At 38.1% G+C, this 10,813-nt stretch overlaps 1 protein-coding gene across 5 annotated transcripts; it reads right to left on the reverse strand.

Moving 5' to 3' along the window:
* Positions 1–7,627: 7,627 nt before the first annotated feature.
* On the reverse strand, positions 7,628–10,544 carry LOC147458003 (putative mediator of RNA polymerase II transcription subunit 26b). Of its 5 annotated transcripts, XM_086512755.1 has the most exons (9): positions 9,808–10,542; positions 9,506–9,574; positions 9,209–9,291; positions 9,060–9,121; positions 8,825–8,919; positions 8,703–8,736; positions 8,339–8,625; positions 8,165–8,243; positions 7,628–8,068 (listed from the first exon to the last, which is right to left on the reverse strand). In XM_086512755.1, exons 1-9 carry the CDS (start codon positions 10,321–10,323, stop codon positions 7,965–7,967), a joined length of 1,329 nt encoding a protein of 442 aa, XP_086368881.1. In that variant the 5' UTR covers positions 10,324–10,542; the 3' UTR covers positions 7,628–7,964. The 5 variants fall into 5 exon arrangements, with proteins under 5 accessions (XP_086368881.1, XP_086368879.1, XP_086368880.1 ...); XM_086512753.1 differs by having other exon boundaries at positions 7,628–8,243; positions 8,339–8,619; positions 9,808–10,544; XM_086512754.1 differs by having other exon boundaries at positions 7,628–8,243; positions 8,339–8,619; positions 8,703–8,733; positions 9,808–10,543.
* Between the last annotated feature and the right edge of the window lie 269 nt (positions 10,545–10,813).

Here is a 10,813-nt window from a genome sequence, read left to right on the forward strand (position 1 = left end):
TATAGTTATACTAATAATAAGTAAAAATTTAAGGGTTCAAGATTCTCCTAATTAGCTCTTTTATTAGTGATTTTTCTAGCTATTTTCAAAAAAAATTAAGCCTAATTTTAGCATTATTTTAGCTAAAATTGGTCAAATTAAATAGTAAATAAAGTTTAAAATTTTTGTTAGAAATATTATAATATTTAAGGCCAAAATAAACCTTTCATTACAAGGGTTTAAATTTTAATTATCACATGAATAATTAATGCAAAATTATATTCCTTAAGAACTCTAAAATTAACTAGAAAATTACATAAAGAGTGAAATCGGGTAGCATAACTTTACCAATGGCCTTTGGAATTCTTTCTATGGTCATATCCCAAAAATTATTTGTGTGGCTAAAAATTGATGATGCATATCTCTTAATCATGCACTAAAGAGTACAATTTTAACTTTACTATTTCTAATTAGGCTATAGTTTAGTTATTTTTGCTAGTCAAAATTAAACTTGTCAATAATTTTCTTAAATGGAAGCATGTATTGAAATTTTAATGATGCATTATGCATATTAAGAGCATAATTATCATACCTAATTATTTAATTAAGCTTATTCGTGCATAATAAACTAAACATGATTAGCATAATCATTCTTGTTTAGGAATTAAGGTTTGTACTCAATAGAGATTCTAACCTAAAGAGGGACTTAACATAGTTGCATACAATTTCCTAGGAAAATTTGGCATAATAACACTTGTAAATACACTTACATTATTGATCTCAAAGTGGTTTGTGGATGCCCTCTTCTCTTGAGATAAGTATACACCTCAAGTGTGTGAGTGAGGTCTCTAGGTCTTTTTATAAGTTTTGCCAAAAGCAAGAGGCCTGCTAGAAGCTAAAACCTGCTATAGGATCTAGCCCGTAGTAACATCATAACTCACCCTATGGTGCTATTTTAGCCTAGTGAGGTCCACCTATTGCTTCTGCACTACCCTCTTGATCAAGTTCCAAGGCTTCCACGGCTTGTAGCAGCCGCTTCCGTGTTTGATATGAGTGCCACATTGCCCCTGTGTGACTTCATGTGCATCCCATGTGATATCTTATCCATTCTAGCCAATAGAGTTGAATCTTTTTAAAGCTTACAGTTTTCAAAAGATTTGCAAAAGTCTAAGGTTCCATTAAAGCTTCAATTTAGGTTTTAAGGGTTTAGATTTGTCTATTTTTAGAGCAAAAGAAAATTTTATGAAGCAATGCTTAAGATTCATAAACTATCATACTTTGTCTAATTTTGAAATATTATTGATCCATTTGTAATTAAAAAATACTAACTTTTCGTGGGTAAGAAGGTAGGTACCTTGCATCAAGCAAAGCAATATTGAAGAAAAAAAAATTATAAATTAACCATGGAAGATGGAGAGGGCGTTGTTAGTTTAATCATGAAACTAAAGGGCATTGTTACAAATATATGTATATCAATTGTGATGTTCAAGAGAATGATATGATAATCCTATGGTGGATTAATTGAAGAAGAATTTTTAAGTGATCATAGAAATGACCAATGGCGCAATACACAAGACGTATCAAAAAGAAATGAACTAGATTATTGATCATAAACTCATTCTAGTACTTTGTAAAAGATAGACTACTTAAGTAGAAATAGCAAGGCCCTAGAACGGTGGGTAAACCCATGACGTTTAGAAAGTGATTTGGATAATAGTACACCTCACATGGAAGTCATATGATAAGTGCTATACAAGCTAGTGACCAGACTAGAGAAAATGCACACCAGATGTTGATGCATAGACCAAAGGCCGCATACCCAACATGATAATGTTTCATTTCTATAAGGAGATGTACTAAGCCAATATGACCACATAGTCACCATTCTAAAGGAAAAGGAACCTACACTAAAGAGTGAAATCAACTCTTTACAAGAGAAAGAGAGGAAGCATAAGACAGAATCACAACTCAATTTAAGGGGAGGATTCTACATTTCGATGTCAAAGGCCAAGTGCCACACCTATTGTATTTCTTGAATGTGTTTCAAAGGATTGCAACAAGAACAACAAGTGTACTCACAATGGGAAAAAATGTCATGCACCAATTAGATGTTTCAACAAGGACCAACCAAAGAAGAAGACCATCAACAACAATAAGAAGATGAAGACTAAAGCAAATGTTGCATAAGGGAAAGAAGAATAAGATTGAGGGAGAACACAGTTTGTCTCCAACTCAAACATTTTGTAGATCACATAAGATTACCTCTACCTCTTATTTTTATATCGCTTTGGAAATAGCATGGGAGTTCTTGGTCTTGGTTGTGATCATAAGTTTGAGGGGAGGTTTTTATCAGTCATTATGGAATTATGATTATGAGCATTTTAAGCACCTATGATTCATTTATTTGGGACATACAATATGAGCCATCTTTGACATGGCAACCTATGAGCCATTTTGACACCCATGAGTTGTATCTAAATTTGTCATGTCTTAAACCCCAAAGGGAGCATTTTAGCATATGAATCCATCCTTAGGACATTCACATGATATGAGATTCCATGAAATGAAACTACATGACATGAGATGGTGATGTGATGCAAGTATTAACTTCCAAATTAGCTGCTAGAATCTGGAGCTGATCCCTCTTCCTAGGGATGCTTCCTCACATGCATTTGGACTCTAATGAGTTGTACTACACTTTATACTACATATGCATCAGCTTACTTCATGGCTACAAATAAAACCCCTTTGTACTCTCTTAGTTCTAGTTCAATAATCAAGTTTTCTTCTCTTGTCATGTGTTCTTATTCTCATTCAATTATAAATGGTACTTTGATTAATCCTTCGTAGGTTCCAACAAGTCCAAAAAAAGACTCATGACTTGGTTTTGGTTAGTCATGACTTTCACATCACTCTCTACCGAAGGAAAGTCCAGTATGCTAGAAATTTGCATAGGCTGATATGGTCCATTGCATTTGGTACTAGTGTACATGAATGAATCCAACTTGTTCAATAGCTAATAGAGAGTTGAAGGGTAAAAAGAGGCTAGAAAGCCCCAACAAGCGACAAAGGACGATTGAGTAGTCAAAGCCTAGTAAAAATTCAGGAGGGAAGCCAGCTTCCACTACCACAATTCCATACTTCTAGAAGAAGTATTTCCTTCCATGTCATAGGCAATAGCCCTTGATCAAGTTTTAGCCCTCCAATATTGCATCTTCTACTAGAAAGGGTGATATTCCACTTACAAGCCCAAGGAAAGGGTGATATTCCACTTCCACTCTCTACGGAAGGAAAGTCCAGTATGCTAGAAATTTGCATAGGCTGATATGGTCCATTGCATATGGTACTACTGTACATGAATGAATCCAACTTGTTCAATAGCTAACAGAGAGTTGAAGGGTAAAAAGAGGCTAGAAAGCCCCAACAAGCGACAAAGGACGATTGAGTAGTCAAAGCCTAGTAAAAATTCAGGAGGGAAGCCAGCTTCCACTACCACAATTCCATACTTCTAGAAGAAGTATTTCCTTCCATGTCATAGGCAATAGCCCTTGATCAAGTTTTAGCCCTCCAATATTACATCTTCTACTAGAAAGGGTGATATTCCACTTACAAGCCCCCCAATTGGGGAAGGGTAGGTGGGCTATTGTGAAACAAGTCTATGTACATCATTCTAACTTTTTAGCTACAATCTATGCTACCAAAGCATCAAGATATTTTCACACAATCCTACGACAATCAAGCAGGACATGGAGGAAGTAATACCCATCAACATCTAACATTGGGAGATTATTTCTTCATTGATACAAGCTTGCCAATTAGATGGTAGCAAGCTTACAATCAAAAAATTTCAATCGGAAATTATAATCTTGTTGTCAACGAAGTCTATGATACATTCCACTTTGGATAAAAATAGAAACTATGATAGACTTTATTGAGAACGGGATTATAATTGCATTAATCAATAGAAAGATAATAATAGATGCACACCATCTACATAGAAGATGTGATTGCACAATCTAGACTTGAATCCATTGCTTATCCGAGGACACCCATCCACTAACTCGTTGATCTGCTATACATCAACACCATAACAACTCATCATGAAATCCTATCATATCAATGTACCATGAAACACAACCATATATAATATTCAAATATCCAATTATTCATTTCTAAAACTCATGGAGATTCTTTGGGATAGGCCACTCCTTTCTCACTTTAAGCTATTGCATATCCTTCCTTATACCATCTTTAGACATAATGTGCCTTTAGAAATCTCCCTTAACTGAGCTTTGTGTTCATTAAGGGTTTTGCAGTAAATGTATTCATGTGTAAGTTCCATGCTTGCAAAAGTTCAATCATCTTGATAAATGTAGCAATGCATTAGGGTGAGTCTGAAAGGCATATATTCATATAAATCTAGATATAGTTTGAGAATATTTTTTTGCACTTTTCAAATTTTGTGATAATTACTTTGAAGATCAATCCTCCTGAATCAAGATGAGCCTTGTAGTTTATCGAACAAGTCCTCAATCCTTGGAACTGAAAACTTTTTCTTAACAGTGATTTTTTTAGTGCAGGACGGTCTAGACACATTTGGTGTATAAACCATCATTATTTTTTTGCACTAAAAGTGGGAGAACATAAAAGAAAGGGGATCGACGTTGGTCCTAACACACCCTCCTCCAACAAATCATTGATTTGTGTCATAATCTCTCCTTGTTGTGCATAAGACACACAACAAGATGGTTTGTTAGGGGGAGATCATCCACAAAAAACCTCAATTCTATGGTCATCCTTGAGAAGGAGAGAGTACCCCTCAAATGTACTCAATAAACAAGGAAGCATGCTCATCAAGAAATGCTTGTAATGAAAATATCTCTTAAGATTAGTATTATGAGGAGAGGATAGCTTTTTGTTGGTTGTACACTCTTCAAGATAATTCATATATGCAAAATTTGATTTCTTATTGATTTATGAAAAGCTTCTTGAGATACGACCCAAACTATGATACCCTTGCTATTAGCACGAAGGGCTATCTCTTTATCCCTATGAGAAAATTAATAACTCTATCAAGAAATTGTAAGTTTATTCACAGGCCTATAAATCAAGGAGATATCAACAAAACATCTCCATGCTTCAAGTGAGAGATATAGAAGTTCTCTTGATTAGCATACATGGGCTCGAAGCTTTCCAATCATGGTACCTAGAGCTTCTTGTCCCTCAATTTCCATGTTCACATCCTCCAAAGGCCACATCCTAGTGGATTGGATATCCAACTTGATAGCCATATCTTGTGAGATGAAGTTATGAGAAGATCCAAGATCAAAGAATATGAAGTCATCCTAATCATGAAGATTGTTCCAAGCATCACATATTGGAGCTCCTTGTGGCCAAAGTTGCTAACATAGATAGTTTCCCATTTTGGCTCCCTTTTTAGGGTATGTGCAATAGGGTGAGCAATTTCCCAACATCTTATACGTTTATGATCTATCTTGGATCTCTCAAATTCACACACACACACACACACACACACACACACAGTGCTTGTAATTACCTTGTAAACTCCCTTCTCCTTCCTTTTACTATTGTTTCTATTGTTGCCTTTAAAGAACACATTGAATTCTCTTCTCCTTAAGTCTTGTCTCCCTTCTCAAGAAACTTGTGTTGATGCATAATTTTTTAAAGTGAAGATCTTTAAGGCAGCCATACTATAACAAATGATTTCGAATATGTTATGTAGCTTCTATGCATTGACATATGCTTCCATGTCTTTAATAGCACCTCCACAAAACCATTGGAGCACATCTTTCGGAGTAGAACTTGATTCAGGTCCACCCTTTGAGGAGTGTAAAACATGATTAGTTTCCTACTATCACATTGCTCTTGCTTGTCTTTGTTAGCATCCACTACAAATACCTCTTCCATTTCTATTGTAGTTTTGTCATGTGGTGTACTTATGTTGTTCATTCCTTCTTTGTAGGATATTATTTTTACAATCCTTGCCTTCAAAACATGCATTGGATTTCTCTCCTCCTTAAGACTTGTCTCCCTTCTCCAAAAGCTTGTGCGCTTGTTTTTTTGGAGTGAAGCCTTTTAGGTAACCATACGTGAGACTTCTATGCATTGACTTGCATGTCTTTAATAACACCTCCACAAAATGCTATGGCATTTTATACATGAAGTACCCCATTTGATAGCTTATTAATGGTTGTTTGAAGCAAAACTTGATTGAGGCTCACCCTTGACAAGCACGAAATAAGATTAGTCTCCCACTATCACCATGTCCTTGCTCGTCTTTGTTAGCATGCCGATTAAAAAGATCTCTCATTTCTATTGTAGTGAGTGTTTTTCAAGAGTGAAGCATTGGATTTCTCTCCTCCTCAAGGTTTCTCCCCCTTCTCAAGAAACTTGTGCACATATTTTTTAAGAGTGAAGATCCTTGAGGCAACCAATGTGATGGATGATTTCTAATGTGGCATTTGTGCATTGACAACATGTCTTTACTGGCATTCAATGGCATTTTATATGTGATGTCTCCCCTTCAACAACTAACTAATGCATTGATTGACGCAAAACTTGATTGTTTCAAGGAGAGTAAAACGTGATTAGTTTCCCACCATCAGCATGCTCTTGCTCGTCTTTGGCCCACTACAAAGAGCTCTTCCATTTCTATTGTAGTTTTGTTATGTGGAGTGTACTTATCTTATAGGTTTCCTCTTTCCAAGGTACTAACTTGCTTCTACCTCTATTGTTTAGAGGTCTACTCTCTATGGTGATTGCCTCACTTAGCCATGGTAGACTTTCATATGGATGCAAATTCAAAGGAGCTAATCACCAATAACCAAGATTCTTATTCCATTTCGGCATAAATTTTTTCTCTAAAGATCTCACTTGTGATTGATGATAACTAAAGGAAAGAGATGGGTCATATAAAAGACTTTGGATTCCCATTGGCATAATGAAGAGAGTTTCACATTTTACTTTAGATTTGATTTCAACGTCGTGTAGCCAGTAGATGCACTTACACTTCACATTGGTATGAAAATAGGCACATAGAAAATACTAATTAATATGAAACCACACGTACTAGTCACCAATGTGTGTCCCAAGGTACAACATGTACACTTCATGTTCAGATGTGGGGATTAAACTCCCCTTTTTTGGTTTGGCCTTAATGGGTTCTTATTGATTTTTTCTTTTCTTTTTTTGGGGTGTGTGTGTGTTTAGGGGGGGGGGGGGGGGGGTGGGGGTGGAGATGACATAGCTGCTTGGTGGGATGAAACTCATTGGGGGAAGGGCGGGGGGGAGGGGAAGAAGAAGAAGAGAATTTTAACGTCGTAGGAAACTATCCCAAGAGACCGTAAAGATCTAGCCAACGAGGAGTTGGAACTCAAGACCTGTTATTCAAGAGGGAAATGGCATTGCTTCTCTTTTTGCTACTTCCAACTTCTATAACTGTATCTTGCTAAGGAGGGCCAAAATGTGAAGTGAAGATGTATGATAAGGAGTCGCTACTACCCACCTGCACTTCATAGCATAATGCCTTCTTAGAAACAGTGGGATCAATCTATGTGACCGAGTCCCAAATGTACAAGAGGAAATTTAAGTCAAGGATGGATTTCAACGCAGTTCATTCATAATCTGCTGTCCACAATTGTCACATAAATGCTCATTAATAGAAAGGATGTCACACATGAGAATAGCCATGTCTACATTGCAGAAATGACCTGATCGCAATGTTCCTGCAGCCAGACAAATATACCAAATCCCAGTATACTGGCAAGTGAAGCAGGCATTTTTACAGAAAAATCTGCAGCGGCGGCGCAATGGCGATATCAGCTATCTATATACATACGACCGGGAAATATTGGCTCCCGCGGATGGCATATCTTTACAAAATTGCTGAAGACTGCTAGGCAGCAAACTGCATTAACTACTCTAAACCCCTTTTCACAAATCTTACAATTAACAAAACATAACCTTCATCTTCTCTGAGGCTTGGCACTAGCTGGTAACCTTGCACTCAGGAAACCAGTCTTAGACAATTCTGGACTACTTGATGGTTGCATATCCCGATATTTCTTTGCTGGGATCACAGATAGAAGCTTAATCATCAGCACTGCCAACGAAGAAGAAAAATGGTCAAAAAAGGACATCTTAATCAATAAGCAAATGCACCCACCACGCACAGCATGTTGATCTTCTATCGCAATCTGCCTTTTGATGGCCCCACATGTTTTATAATCAAGAGTGGAGAGATTCTGCATAGCAGAATAACTCACATGTAAAAATTCAATGTCAAGACAGGTTAAAACTGACAAAGCACACAGAGAATATGCTAGACTCGGTTCCTCACCTGTACATAAGTTCCGGACTCCTCTTCTGCCTTTTTTACATGTTCATAAGCTAGAGACCCATTCCTAAAGACTTTCTCTGTTTCCAGAGTGCTATTTGAAGGTCTTCCAGGACCTAAACTGCCATTGCTGCTTTGTGTAGCTATACACCTACTAAATTGAACCTGCTGCCCACACGAGTTCACCTTCCTCTCCATTAATCCAGGTCTATATAGCTCATCAGATTCAACTCTGCTACTGCCCATTTCTTCAACAGCATGCCCAGTGTGTAAAGGGACTCTTACTGTACCTACATGATCAAGCAGGGCTTTTGAGACATATTGAAATAAATCCACAACATTTCAAATCAACCACAACGAAACGTACTTGCACAGCACACAGTTGCCTTGTTGGAAGACTGCTGCACGGAAGCACCCACGATCAGAGAGTGACACGTCAGATAGTTCATGTAAAATCATCTGCTGCATATATATAAAATCCACAGCTACCTTTGACAATTGGCAGGACCTCTGTGCTGAAGCTTCACTTTGCACGTTCGCATGTCTTACTGCTGAGACCTCCCTATTGGCAATATCCCCACTTGCTGCATCATGCAATAAGAACTTCAGACTAATTTAAGAGTTTGAATTTTTCTGCACACTAAACAGCCTCTACTCTAAGTATGACTGCATCAAAAGAACTAACAACAAGCAGTCCAATCACAGTAACAGAAAACAGGTGTACCACTCAAAGGCTGTGAAATCTCAGCATTTTTTACCCATTCATCAACCATGCCTTTCCAGCTCCTGATATATTCAACATTAAGAACTACAAAGCAATTAGATCTCAAAGAAGTTTGAGCCAACACAGCAAGTCATTATGTAAAAAATCACCTCACAAGTTGTTTCACCAAATTTCGTACTGGCCCTGATGGATGTTTGCGAAACTTATTGATTTCACGTCCGATTTCAGTTGCCTGTTACAGTGGCATATCCAATCAAGTTTGCCAGATACAGTTTTTCAATAACACTATCTCTAAAAGTTAATGAGGTAGCAAATAGAGATGAATAGAGACAACTAAAAAGACAAGGCTTCGGCAAACTAAAAGACCACAGAAAAGCTTTCTGCAAAATTGCCTACAGAAAACATCAGCAGTCCAGCCCACAGATTCAATCACGCTGATACCTTACCTTCAAGGTATCTACAGTAATGTCTAAATGCTCCAACGCATGTAGAGATCTCAAAAGCCCATCTTCAGACTGCATTCACAAAACACCTGTGTTGAATAGTTGCAAATGATTCACACAAGGCAACGAGCAAAGTAACCAAAAAAATGCAATGAATCAAATACACACCGTGATGAGTCATAGAAAAGAAGCATACATCTAGCCAAGAAACATAGACCTTAAATATCATCTCAACAGTCATGAAAAACACCAAAGCTGGGAGCCAAACTGAGAAAGGAGTCCTACGTAATTGCAGGACCACCAACCTGATTAGCTGAACCCATGATCTGATCTTTGATCATGCTGACATTCTGCAGGACAATACTATCCATGGCAAGGCCACGAGCAGCTTCAGGAATATCCTTGGAACTGCGCAGACATGTATCTAGCTCAATAACCTTGTCATTGCTTCGAGAATGCCTCTCAGCAGCAGAGGGTTTGGTCATAGTTCCATAGAACAGTGTATCTGCAACCTTAACCTCTCCTTGAGAAGCATCGAAGTTCCTAAGATCGTTGTCCTCTTTCCAACAAGCCTCATACGGGACTTTCTTCTCTCCATCACCTGTTGAGTTTGTTATCACCGACCCACTGATCACTGTAGCATCCACACTACGAGTGCGGGGGGACGGACATGGTCGCCTTGCAAAGAGGGCTTCAGCAATTTCACAGCGCCTGTGCTTGAATTCTGCTGGAAAATCTGCGGCGGCTAGCAAGATGGCCTGATGGATGATTGTCCATAGATCTGCCTCTGCTTGAGCGAAAAAAGATCTCCAACGCTCCATCGTAAAACCCTAGCGCTGGCAGGCGATCATGATGTCTGACATCGTAGGTGAAAGGAAGAGCTAGTGAAATTGCATTGCAATGAGAGAGCGATAAGGCACGACCGGTGCAAAGGCCGAAACCCTAGCTATGACGGTGTCTGCTGCAGATGATGAGAGTCGGTACTCAGGACTTTGATCGAGGGGACAATGGCAGCGGAGCAGGAGCAATGGTGAAAGCAACGCGCAATGCACGTGAGGAAAAGTTACAATAACAATATCAATTATTTTTTAACAATTTTTATTTCGTTTTAGAATTTCAGAGTTGGCACGTTTTTATTGGTGGTCTAGAGTGTTTTGGCCTACCAAATCTTGGCATCACCCAGAAATGATGCCCACGGTAATAAGAACCCATCAACCATCCCCTTGTTATGCAAGAGGGCCTTCATACGCTCACTAATTGCTTCCATTAGTATCGGGCAAACATCAAAATAGAGACGTGAGAGCTAGGAGG

The sequence above is a fragment of the Adiantum capillus-veneris genome, chromosome 5 (genome assembly GCF_014529385.1).
Source record: "Adiantum capillus-veneris isolate H3 chromosome 5, ASM1452938v2, whole genome shotgun sequence".
In the NCBI taxonomy this organism is placed as follows: domain Eukaryota; kingdom Viridiplantae; phylum Streptophyta; class Polypodiopsida; order Polypodiales; family Pteridaceae; genus Adiantum; species Adiantum capillus-veneris.